Source organism: Equus przewalskii, chromosome 28, assembly GCF_037783145.1.
Source record: "Equus przewalskii isolate Varuska chromosome 28, EquPr2, whole genome shotgun sequence".
Lineage (NCBI taxonomy): Eukaryota > Metazoa > Chordata > Mammalia > Perissodactyla > Equidae > Equus > Equus przewalskii.
Window position 1 is genome coordinate 24,676,349 of NC_091858.1, and position 10,799 is coordinate 24,687,147.

Genomic DNA, 10,799 nt, shown 5'->3' on the forward strand with positions numbered 1-10,799 from the left:
TCCCTGCAGACTGACCAGTGCAGCCTCTCAAAATGGTTGGTCCAATACCAACTGGGCCACTGGAGCAGTGAACACAGCTACTGTCCTTTGTCACGGTCCACTGGAATTCCCCCAGGATCCCAGAACCTCAGTTGATGCTCGTGCTAATAAAGGAGTCGATGGATGACAAGAGGGTTCTTTCCACAGGCCATGAGGCAGCTGGCTCAAATGTCCGCACTTTTGTCCCTCCTTTCTGTGCCTCTGAGGAAGAAGGGGCAAGAAGGCAGGCTTGGCAGAGACTTGGGTCTCCTCCTTGCTTGGCTCACAGGGAAGAGCCATCTAGAGGCATCTGGAAGAAAAAGAGAAATGGGAGGCGTTTCTTTCCCTTCACCTCCCTTTTACTGTGTGTCAAGCCCTTTACACACATCAGCTCATTTAATACCCAGTGCAGCCCTTTGAGGAGGATTTTCAGGCGGGGAAATTGAGGTTTAGAGAGATCTTTGCCGTTCATCTGAGACCTCCAGGTTAACAAGAAGAGAAGCCAGAATTTGGAACCAGATTTGTCTAGTTCCAAAGCCCTGTCAAAGTATAATTTTCCAAATTAAAACTTTGTCAAGTGCTCAGTCCATACATATAAGAGAATTACGTCAAAGTTCGAATTAGTTTATTACTGAGGGAATCAGGAGATGACAAGGCTGGTTAAAAGGAGAATATGAGAAACACATACATGAAGAACAAGAGTTATGGGGAATGATGGGGTACAATTATTAGTAGGTGCAAAGATGCTTCATAACTTAGAGGATAATCAAACCATAATCTTTGGCAATGCTTTCTCTATCAGACAGAAATAATTTTCATCCTGTCAGTTTCCTACGGGTTAACAGCTAAGTTTACAGAATCTGTGCTCTAACCCGTCGTTAAGTCACCAGACTTAAGCAAGTTTATTAGCTGCTGCTCCACTATGACACTGAAGGGACAGGCAGTTATTTTTTTGGCTGTGTTTCTAAGGTTTGGATCACTTTTCTTAATAGTCAATAGCTTCAACCATTCCTTTAAATTGCCTCCATTTCTCTCTCCTTACTTCTTCCCTCTTTCCAACCCACTTCAGTAAGGAAAATGGATACGACGCTATGAACTTTTTACATTGAAAAGAAATCTGGACAGAATCCTAAGGTGATGGGAGACCAGGGTGTCCCTGAAAACTCAGTGCTAGGGGCCCCTTGCAGCTCTCAGGTAACAGGGCTGATGGCCACATGGCCTTCTGGCATGGTTCCTGGACCTGAAAGCGGTAAATGGCCAATAACAGATCTGCAGGCATTTCCACCCACCACTCCTCACCCAACCGCTCCATTATAAATGAGCTGACCTGTGACGGAGACCAGATCCATGTGGAAAACAGCTGGCGACCAAGAGTTTGTCAGCTAAACTTCCAAACAGGCGAGAACTCTCAGCCCTTGAGGACTTAGGTCCCTAATGAATCAATGAAACTCCAGCCTAGAAGCCTTACAAAAGGCGTGTGTTTAAACCCCTGAATCTCAAGCCTCCCAGATCCAGTGTTCCAGGTGTCTGGGGTTGACAGCTTCGTGACACAAAGCCATCAGGGAGATCTGTGAGATTTACTGGGCTTCTGATCACACAGAGATTTGTGAATATAGTAAATAGCCTTAGAGAAATCAGCCCAGTGGCTGCTGTGTGAAGGGGAGATATCGAAAATGTAGGGACCTAAAAGCATTTCATTGAACTTTAATGCAACAGTAAATCTTGTTTGAGAAATCTCTCCACATCCAAGCCCCACCCTGCAAGTGTGCGCACCTAAACACGGGATAACTCATCCCATCTGGATGCTACAGACGCAAGTGCACAAAGCGGCTAACTGCTGAGCTTATGGGAGGGAACGGTTTTCTGGAAGCTTCCATCATGTTCAACATAGTGGTGGAGGAAGTGCACCATCAGTGTAATGAACATGGGTTCCAAAAAAGTTCAGGGATGTGTATGAAAACACCATTACCCAGTTATGACTTTTACATCACCTACACACTTGCGGGACCTAAAGTGACATTTTGTTCTCTGCTGTCTGTAGATGCAGAGGGAGTTGGGATGAGTCATTCACACATTAGCGAGTATGAATAATAATATCATTGGTGAGGAAGATTAGCAGATGTTTGGTCCTGTCCAAAATGTCCATAACACATTTGGTCCATAACGCGTTTGGTCCACACCAAAAGGTCCTGGGCATTTGGTCCTGTCCAAAATGTCCATGAGCACATTTGGTCCATGTCAAGTGATTTTGGACAGGACCAAATATCCAGGACCTTTTGGCATGGACCCAATGTCTCCATGGACATTTTGGACACGACCAAATGTCCTGCAAGGATGAGAAATATCTAAATCATAACCTAACCAATCCCCACTGTGGAGGAGGGTGGTAATGGTATTTGTTAAAGAATGGTCAGTTTGCGTTGTTCTACAAAGAGAAAAGAACATTTGACTAGCAATTTCGCTTAACTTGAAACCAATGTATCCTCAAAATCGTTAATGAAGCACACCCCAAGGCATGCAGTAGAACGTCACAGCATCATGAAAGGATGTGCCCTCTTGGCAAGGATGTGCCCTCTTTTCAAAGAAGACACCAGGCAGATCGTTCCCTGGAACTTGCTCCCCAGTAGTGAATGGAGCAGATGTGGACATTCAAAATCCCAGGGTGGTAGAGTCAAGTATCCTGACCTTGGAGGTGGAAGATTCACATTTCCAGTCCTAAGCATGCCTCAGAGATCTGTGAGACTTTGAGTAACTCCTGGAATCCTCTTTGGCCTATTTCCTTATCTGCAAATGCTTTTCTATAGGAATGATTTTCACCATAGTTCCAGAATTTGGAGGCGCATCCAAATCATAGACAGAGAGCCCTGTGCATCGAGAACCAGAAGTGACTCAGTTTCCCTGTGCTGCCTTTGCCTTGTCTCATACCCAGCTTTCTTGAGGTTGCTGGGATTCTTATAAGAGAATAAGAACCATTGCCAGGGGCTGGCCCCACGGCCGAGTGGTTAAGTTCACATGCTCCACTTCAGCGGCCCAGAGTTTCGCTGGGTCGGAGCTTGGGTGAGGACCCAGCACCACTCATAAGGCCGTGTTGAGGTGGTGTCCCACACAGCAGAACCAGAAGGACCTACAATTAGAATATACAACTATGGGGCCGGCCCGGTGGCACAGTGGTTAAGTTTGCATGTTCCGCTTCGGCAGCCCAGGGTTCTCTGGTTTGGATCCCGGATGTCGACATGGCACTGCTTGTCAAGCCATGCTGTGGTAGGCATCCCGCATATAAAGTAGAGGAAGATGGACACGGATGTTAGCTCAGGGCCGGTCTTCCTCAGCAAAAAGAGGAGGATTGGCAGCAGATGTTAGCTCAGGGCTAATCTTCCTCAAAAAAAAAAAAAAAGAATATACAATTATGTACTGGGGGCCTTTGGGGAGGAAGAGGAGGAAAAGGAGAAGAAGAAAAAGATTGGTTAGGTCAAGCAGAACATTTTCTCATTGGTGGGGGCTGTTAGGTTCAGTGGTTGTGTCTACGGTGTTGGAGTCAGCTGGACCTGGGTTGAGTCCTGGAACCATCTCTCACTAGCTGTGTGATGCAGGCAGGTGTATTGAACTCTCTGCTCAATATATTCCTACCTTAGAGGGTTGCTGTGAGGATTAAATAAGATAATGTATGAAAAGCCCCCAACCTAGTGCCTGACTCAGAAAAACTATCATTTATTGAGCTCTTACTATTATTATACATTCAGCTGACAGTTATAGAGCTCCTACTGTATGCCAAATCCTAGGCTGAGCGGAGACACAATGGAGAATGGGTCACCAGCCCTTGGGTGAAAGGACCTCACAATTTAGAGAGAGAGAAGGACACAGAAGTGGGCAATTACAGCACAGTGTGAAAAATCATAACCTGGAGATGAACTTAGAGAGCTATGGGAGCACCTGGGGGCCACCCCACTGGGTTGGTTCCTGGACGAGGCAACACCTCCCCTGAGACTTGAAGGATGGGCAGGAGCTGATCAACTCTGGTCATGCAAGCCACACCCTCTGGACCACTGTGAGGCCATTTTTCCTCTCCCGTGGATCATAAGACCTAAGGCATAGAGGCTCTGAGGACGCATATTCTTTCCTTCCTCATGTTCCAAATGTGGGGAGGCCACATCAGGCAAGACCATGCCGCCTCACTGGTGTGTGTATGTGTTTGTGTGTGGGTTTAAAATGCAGATTTTCAAGAGAAATAAGCCAATCCACCAAGAGTATTATTAACCCTTATAAAGTCCAATCAAGGGCATTAGCTTTCATTTCTTTTCTATTGCTCCAAATTCTGTCAGTTACCATTACTGCTACCATATCATCATCATCATCATGATCTTATTCTGTTCAGATGCTTTGGGGGAAGGCTGTGGGCAAAGCCAGAGTTGGGGAGGGGAGTCTCGGTGGAAAGCACTGGGTCAAAGAGGGAGGGTACGTTACATAGTATCTTTCTCTCCTGCCTGACTCCCGAAGCCTCCTCTTCCTCCTCTTCCAATTTATGTCATAGTTCCCATCATTCTCAGCCCACCTTCGAGGGTTAAATAGCTTAGATTTTTACCATGAGTAATCTAGGCAAGAAGGGGAGTTTTGCCGGCATTCTCAGCCCACCTTCGAGGGTTAAATAGCTTAGATTTTTACCATGAGTAATCTAGGCAAGAAGGGGAGTTTTGCCGGAACGGGGGTCTTCCTGGGCCCACTGCTAGAATTCACTCTGTATCCACATTGGACCTGGCCCTTCAGGTGTCCCCATAGAATAAGGGTCCTGGGGGTGTCTGCTCTTGTCAGGCCCTGAGCACTAACCTCTTTGTCTCCCATCAGGTTGCCATGGTAAAGCTTGTTCTTATTCTTGCCAGTCCATTAAACCCACAGTCCAATGTTTTATCTGTAGATTTCCCAAAGCTCAGCAATAATCCAACATTCGTTATTTAAAGGATTGCTTCTAGTTTTTCTGGTCTTCCGATGACAGCAGGTGGTGAGGGTAGAGCTATCAGAAGTGTTCTCTGCCTGTTACCACATCTTCCAGCTCTGGGGACATGATGAGCAGTGCCACATCAGCCAAGAGGGGAGGTGATCCATAAACCTGCTCTCTAACTTTTGTCACCAAGGTGCTCAGGACTGGCCCATCTTGGTGCAGTATTTCTGTTTCTCCCTTAGAGATCCCACTGTGTTCATTTTAAGGTATCAGCTTCCCACGGCCCACAAGGCAGGGTTTGGGTGGTGTCAATGCCTTCACAGAGGACTGTGGGTGAGAAGGGACAAAGTTGGCGGGGCCTCCCTCAGCAGCGCCTCTCTCACCCTGCTCCCTCCAGGAGTGGCCGGGCTGACCTGGCAGCCATATACCACGAGCGCATCGACGTGGAAGGCCATCATTACGGCCCCTCATCACCTCAGAGAAAAGACGCCCTCAAGGCTGTAGACACCGTCCTGAAGTACATCACCAAGTGGATCCAGGTGACCGAAAACAAGGACCACTGGGCTAACCTTCCCTCTTGTCACTCTCTTTCTGTCTCCTTGACTGTCACACTCCTCAACGTCTTCCTTCTTACTGTTGACAGCTGACTAGGCCAGCACAAGGCTTTGGGTGGTCTCTTTTCTTCACACAACACCTCTTCAGGTATCAAGGGACCCCTCGTGTTGTAGCCCGGCCAGTGGATGGAAATGACCCAGGTCTGCATTGTTACCTGGCTTAGCTGGTGAGATAGCCCAGCTCTTTACCCAACCAGGTAAGTCTGGTGACCACCTTGGCGTGGGCATAGGAACCAGACCTGACTTCTGTCCTTGATTCTGCCACACGCTTGCTGAATGATTTTAAGCAAGGTATTACTTTTTTAAAACTTCCCTGGGCTTTACTTTTCACATCTGTAAAATGGACGAGTGACAATGCTCATACTGCCACACAAGTTTGTAGAAAGAGCCAAAGAAGATGGAAACAGAGAAGATACCTTACAGGGCTAAAGCTCCATATGTATTATTTTTAGCCCTAATAGAGTGGGGCCTGGGCGCTCACATACCCCTCCCCACAGTGCTTCTGAGGCGATTTTGAATTGTGTCCCCTCAGGGCAGAAGAGTAGACGATTAAATTCAGAATTGAGAAAGTATCCTTTCGCCTATCACTTGCAGTTTAAAACACTTCTTTACAGACTCCAGAGTGTGAGGGCATCTGTCTCTGTCATGACCACCTTTGTCGCCCACAGGAGCGGGAGCTGCAGGACGACCTCAATGTCATCATCTTCTCAGACCACGGGATGACGGACATTTTCTGGATGGACAAAGTGATTGAGCTGAATAAGTACATCAGCCTGAGTGACCTGCAGCAAGTGAAGGACCGAGGGCCTGTTGTGAGCCTCTGGCCGGCCCCTGGGAAACACTCTGAGGCAAGACGGCCATGATGCGGGGAGAAGGGCCGTAGGAGGGGTGAGGGGAAGGGAGCGGACATGCCCTCATTTGCTGTCGCTTGGCACTTGATCTTGTCTGTAGCTTTCATGCTGAAATCCAGAGCCGTGTCAGGAGCTGGGGCTCTGGGCGCAGGTGACCCCTTTGCCACTTACTCGCTGAGTGAGCTCTGCCAAGCTGTTCATCCTCCTATGTCTCTGTCTTTTCTTCTCTGAAATGGGCATAAAGGTCCCTATCGCACTGAATGGTCGTGGGAATGAAATGAGATGAAGGATGTGCAGTCCTCCTCATGTTAAGAGCTTAGCCCTTAGCCAGCCGATTTTATTATTTGGCTAACATGCAGCCCTTCTTAGGCAAATCTGGGGAATATTGGATGCCTGCGTAGAATCTTCTTTCTCTGGAAGAAAGCTGCCAGTCTGATCTATTTTCGTCAGGGATCTGGACATGAGAAGGTGTTGAATGGAGGGAAGCTGAGGCCGCATGCCCTTGGTCAGTTCCTTATCTCAGGAGCCACACTGCTTGGGTTCAGATCCCCGCTCTGTCATGAACTGGTAACTGGGCAGCTCCCAAACCCAGCCCCTCGGCTGCTTCTCTGTCCTTGCGTGTGATGATGTCTTCGTAGCCACCCGCTGAACAGCTATAAAGCACATAGAAGCATGCTGGGCCCACTGCAAGGATGATGTATGTGTCACTTATTATGATTATCGCCATCGAAGGGGGACGCGCCCAAGAGGGTATGATGGAGTTCCCCACAATGTGCAGATGTGGGACAAAGCTCTGCTCCCCACGGTCACTGCCCTCCGCGAACTCAGCACCTGAGATGACCAGGCCTCTACTTGCCCTTGTCCTCGATCAACAAGGCAATTCAATCTGGCACTTCTTGGTAAATCACACCGAGAAAACGAGGAGGAGCAAGTGGCACCTTTTTCTGAATGTTTTGCCCCCATGTTGCCTAACCGCCTCCCAGTGCAGGCTCTGGAGCTTCTGCCCACTCCCAGAGAAAACTGGTCTGGACCAGGAAGTGAGTCTCTTCCTCAGGGGAGGCCCAGACTGCTGCCAGTGGAGGTGCCAACCACAGGGTGCCAGGAACTGGCCTTGGGTGATCCTGGTGCCTCCACCCATCGTCACAGCAGTGATGAAGTTGGCAGTGGATGGTTGTTGGGATTGATGGAGCGCTAGGGTAGGCCAGGTCTCTCTTTGGCCCAGAGAGAGACCCTCCTCCCAACCCTCCCCATTCCCGTATAGGAGTCTGAGATCTGTCTCCTTGGGGTTGAGGAACACGGTTGTCAACAATGCCACTCTTCCCCAGCCTTGTCCCAGTCCCCATTCCCCATGGTCAAGAAGTGGACGTATTGAATATGTTTACGCAGGGTCCCCATGAACTCCCTAAACAGGAAACTGGGAAGAATATTTTACACATTGGCAGGTCCCACAGTAAACGGCTTCTTGCAGAGAAGTTCTGTTTTCCTGGCAAGGAACATCATCTGTATCTCCAATTTGTCACTTAAGAACGTGCGTCTCCAGAATGCTTGAGCATCAACAGCTTGTGAGCTGGGAAGAGCTGCTTCCAACACGGTGTTTAAATCAGGCAGTTGGTAGATTATTCAAAAGCAGGGGCTCTGTTTGGGTGACAGTTTGTCACGTGATGGACACAACAGTTTGTGAGACCTGTTATGTGTCATCAGATTTTTCATTTATCCAAAATCTTTCTGCAAATGCACCCTACTTTCCTTAAGAACTATGGGTTTTCTTAAGTAGGAAATCGTAACTCACGGGGCCGTAGAAACGCTCTACTACACAGCCTGAAGACTAGTTATTTTCCAGACTTGAATTAATAATTCAATTTTATATTCAGTTCTACCCAGGATTATACTCCTGATTTGCCTAAGGGCCAACAAGTCAACATCAGCCAACTGATTTAAATTTTAGCCGTAAACATTTAAGCTGCTACTAAATATTGGCAATACGGACAGAGTTTACATCTTCATCATGAAATTAGATGTGTAATTAATGGCAATTACTAGTACTTTTAAGATTCAAGTGTAGGCAGGGCCTGCTCCAGGTCAAGTCAAAGAACAAATCCTCCTTGATCTTGGTAGTATTTAACATCAGGCAGACTGATTTCTCATTTGCCTTTTGATTTTACTGCAGCATTTTTGACGTAAGTAAGTTTTTGTAATTTGTCCATTAATTATTGCGTAGTTACCAAAAATTTATTATAAAATGTGTGTAAAATATAGAGGATAATGTTACAACAAGCACCTTCTAGTCACTAAACATTTAAGAAAGAGGACATTACCATTACCAGTGATGTCTCCTGTGTCCTCTTCTCAGACCCCATCACCTTTTCTGCCCCCACAGAGGAAACCACTGTCCTAAATTATGAGTTATCATTTCCATAATTCTCTTTAGCTTTACCATATATATTCTTTAGTTTTATAGTTATTTGAATTTGATATAATAGGATTAATCCTGTCTGTATTCTTCTGCAACTTGCTTTTTTTTCTTTTCTCAAACTGGGATCCACAAGATTCTTCTGGGTGTTCTATGTAGCTGTAATCCATTCATCTTCATTGCTATATAGTATTCCACTGCAGAAACACACCACCATTCATTTATCCCTTCCACTGTTGCTGGCCATTTGAGATCTTCCCATTTGCAGTATATATCCCTCTACATGTCTACAGGTGCACATGTGTGAGGGCTGTCACTGTATCCACAGGGATTAACTTGTTAGGCCATGGGGTATGTGGATCTCTAACCTTGCTAGATAAAGCTATCTTGTTTTCTGAGACAGACTAAAGTTTCCCATTTTTATGTAGTCAAATCTATCAGGTGTTTTGGTAATTCCTTTCTTTGGTCTTATAAAGTCCTGTTTCTCCCCCAAGTCCAATACTATTCACATATATTTAAGAAAGAGAATGCAAACCTGGTCATTCTTGGTTGTCTTTGCAGATATACAACAAATTGAGGACAGTGGAACACATGACTGTCTACGAGAAAGAAGCCATACCAAGCAGGTTCTATTACAAGAAAGGGAAGTTTGTCTCTCCTTTGACCTTAGTGGCCGATGAAGGATGGTTCATAACTGAGGTAATTATAAAACATATGACAACTTATTCATTTATTCAAATTCTATCAAATAGCCAAAGATAAATAATCATTCAGCTTTTATACCTAAAAGATTTCGTTTTCACTTAAGTGTCATTCATTGCATTATTCCCTTCTCTAGAGAATCAAAAGCCTCGGTCAGGTGACTTTGAAGACACAGACTGTAGGAGCCAGAGTCACGGTTTAGGTTGTGTGGCTCCAGACTCGCTGTATTTTAACAAACGGGCCTTAACTCAATTACCCAGGCATACAATGTAACTTATTCAGTCTAAAGTGGAACAATTACTGTGAACCAAAGCAACTGCGTTAGGCCAATGAAAAGCAACACAGGCTCAGCTTTGCCTCCACCTTAAAGAGAAATGTTTGGCAAATAAAACTCCAGAGATCCAGGTCCCCAGCTTGCCAACTTGATTTTACAGAGATTATCTTGCATTTTGGGTCCAAACCCTAATTGCTTCATGTCTGAATGACTTCAGCAGCCTCCTCCCAGCCTGCCTGGATCCAAGCTCACCCGGCTTTTGGATCGGTTTCTGATGTTGGGCCAGCGTGGGAAGGCCCCGCCCTTCAGGGAAACCGCAGGTCACATCCTGTTTAGAATCAGTTCCTGAAGAGGGCATGGCTTATTGTAGACAGGAGTTTGAAGATGGTTGCAAATAGATCAGACTACAGGGGGAAAGGGAGTGGCAGATGTTGACTCATGAGAGTCGTTGGTCAAGGCCAACAAAGAATGAGACCTGAGACTAGTATTTAATCTGCCAGAGAGAGGGAAGGGGTGATCAGCAGAAATATCCATCAGCCAAATGAGTGGAATTCTAAGGACCTTGGTGTAGAAAAATGGGGGTTCCCTGACCTGAAGTCCCATCACTCAGGAGGACTGAGTTGTAGCTGTGCGCTCGCAGACAAAGATAGGCACCTGGTCACCGAGGAAACAAAGCAGACAGGTCAGAAGTGTCAGCTGCATAGCCCCGAGGCCAAGCTGGGCCCTTCTCCTCTGCAGACTTTGGTTTCTTATGCTGTGTGATTTACAAGTCTCCAAAGGGGCCCCCTGCACCCTAACGCTCTCTCCTCTAAGAACCAATATGCTGCTCTTCACTTGATCACACTGCAGTTCACCTGAGGGAGATGGGTCTGGCCTCCCAGCATTTCCACTGAGTGTGGTTTTCCCAGGGTTTTGCATTGAACACACGTGCAGTCAAGCGGTCATCTGGATGGGTGCCCATCCAACTGTATTCCATAAACCCAACTTTCCAAGTCCT

The 10,799-nt window shown here is 46.7% G+C and overlaps 1 protein-coding gene across 1 annotated transcript in view; it reads left to right on the top strand.

The window, feature by feature from the left end:
• The window catches only part of ENPP6 (ectonucleotide pyrophosphatase/phosphodiesterase 6), a 103,789-nt gene that overhangs the window by 74,116 nt on the left and 18,874 nt on the right, over positions 1-10,799 (top strand). Inside the window, exons 4-6 of the mRNA XM_008517262.2 lie at positions 5,349-5,490; positions 6,234-6,413; positions 9,388-9,525. Of these exons, the coding sequence (XP_008515484.1) occupies positions 5,349-5,490; positions 6,234-6,413; positions 9,388-9,525 (460 nt within the window). The remainder of the gene's footprint in view (positions 1-5,348; positions 5,491-6,233; positions 6,414-9,387; positions 9,526-10,799) is intronic.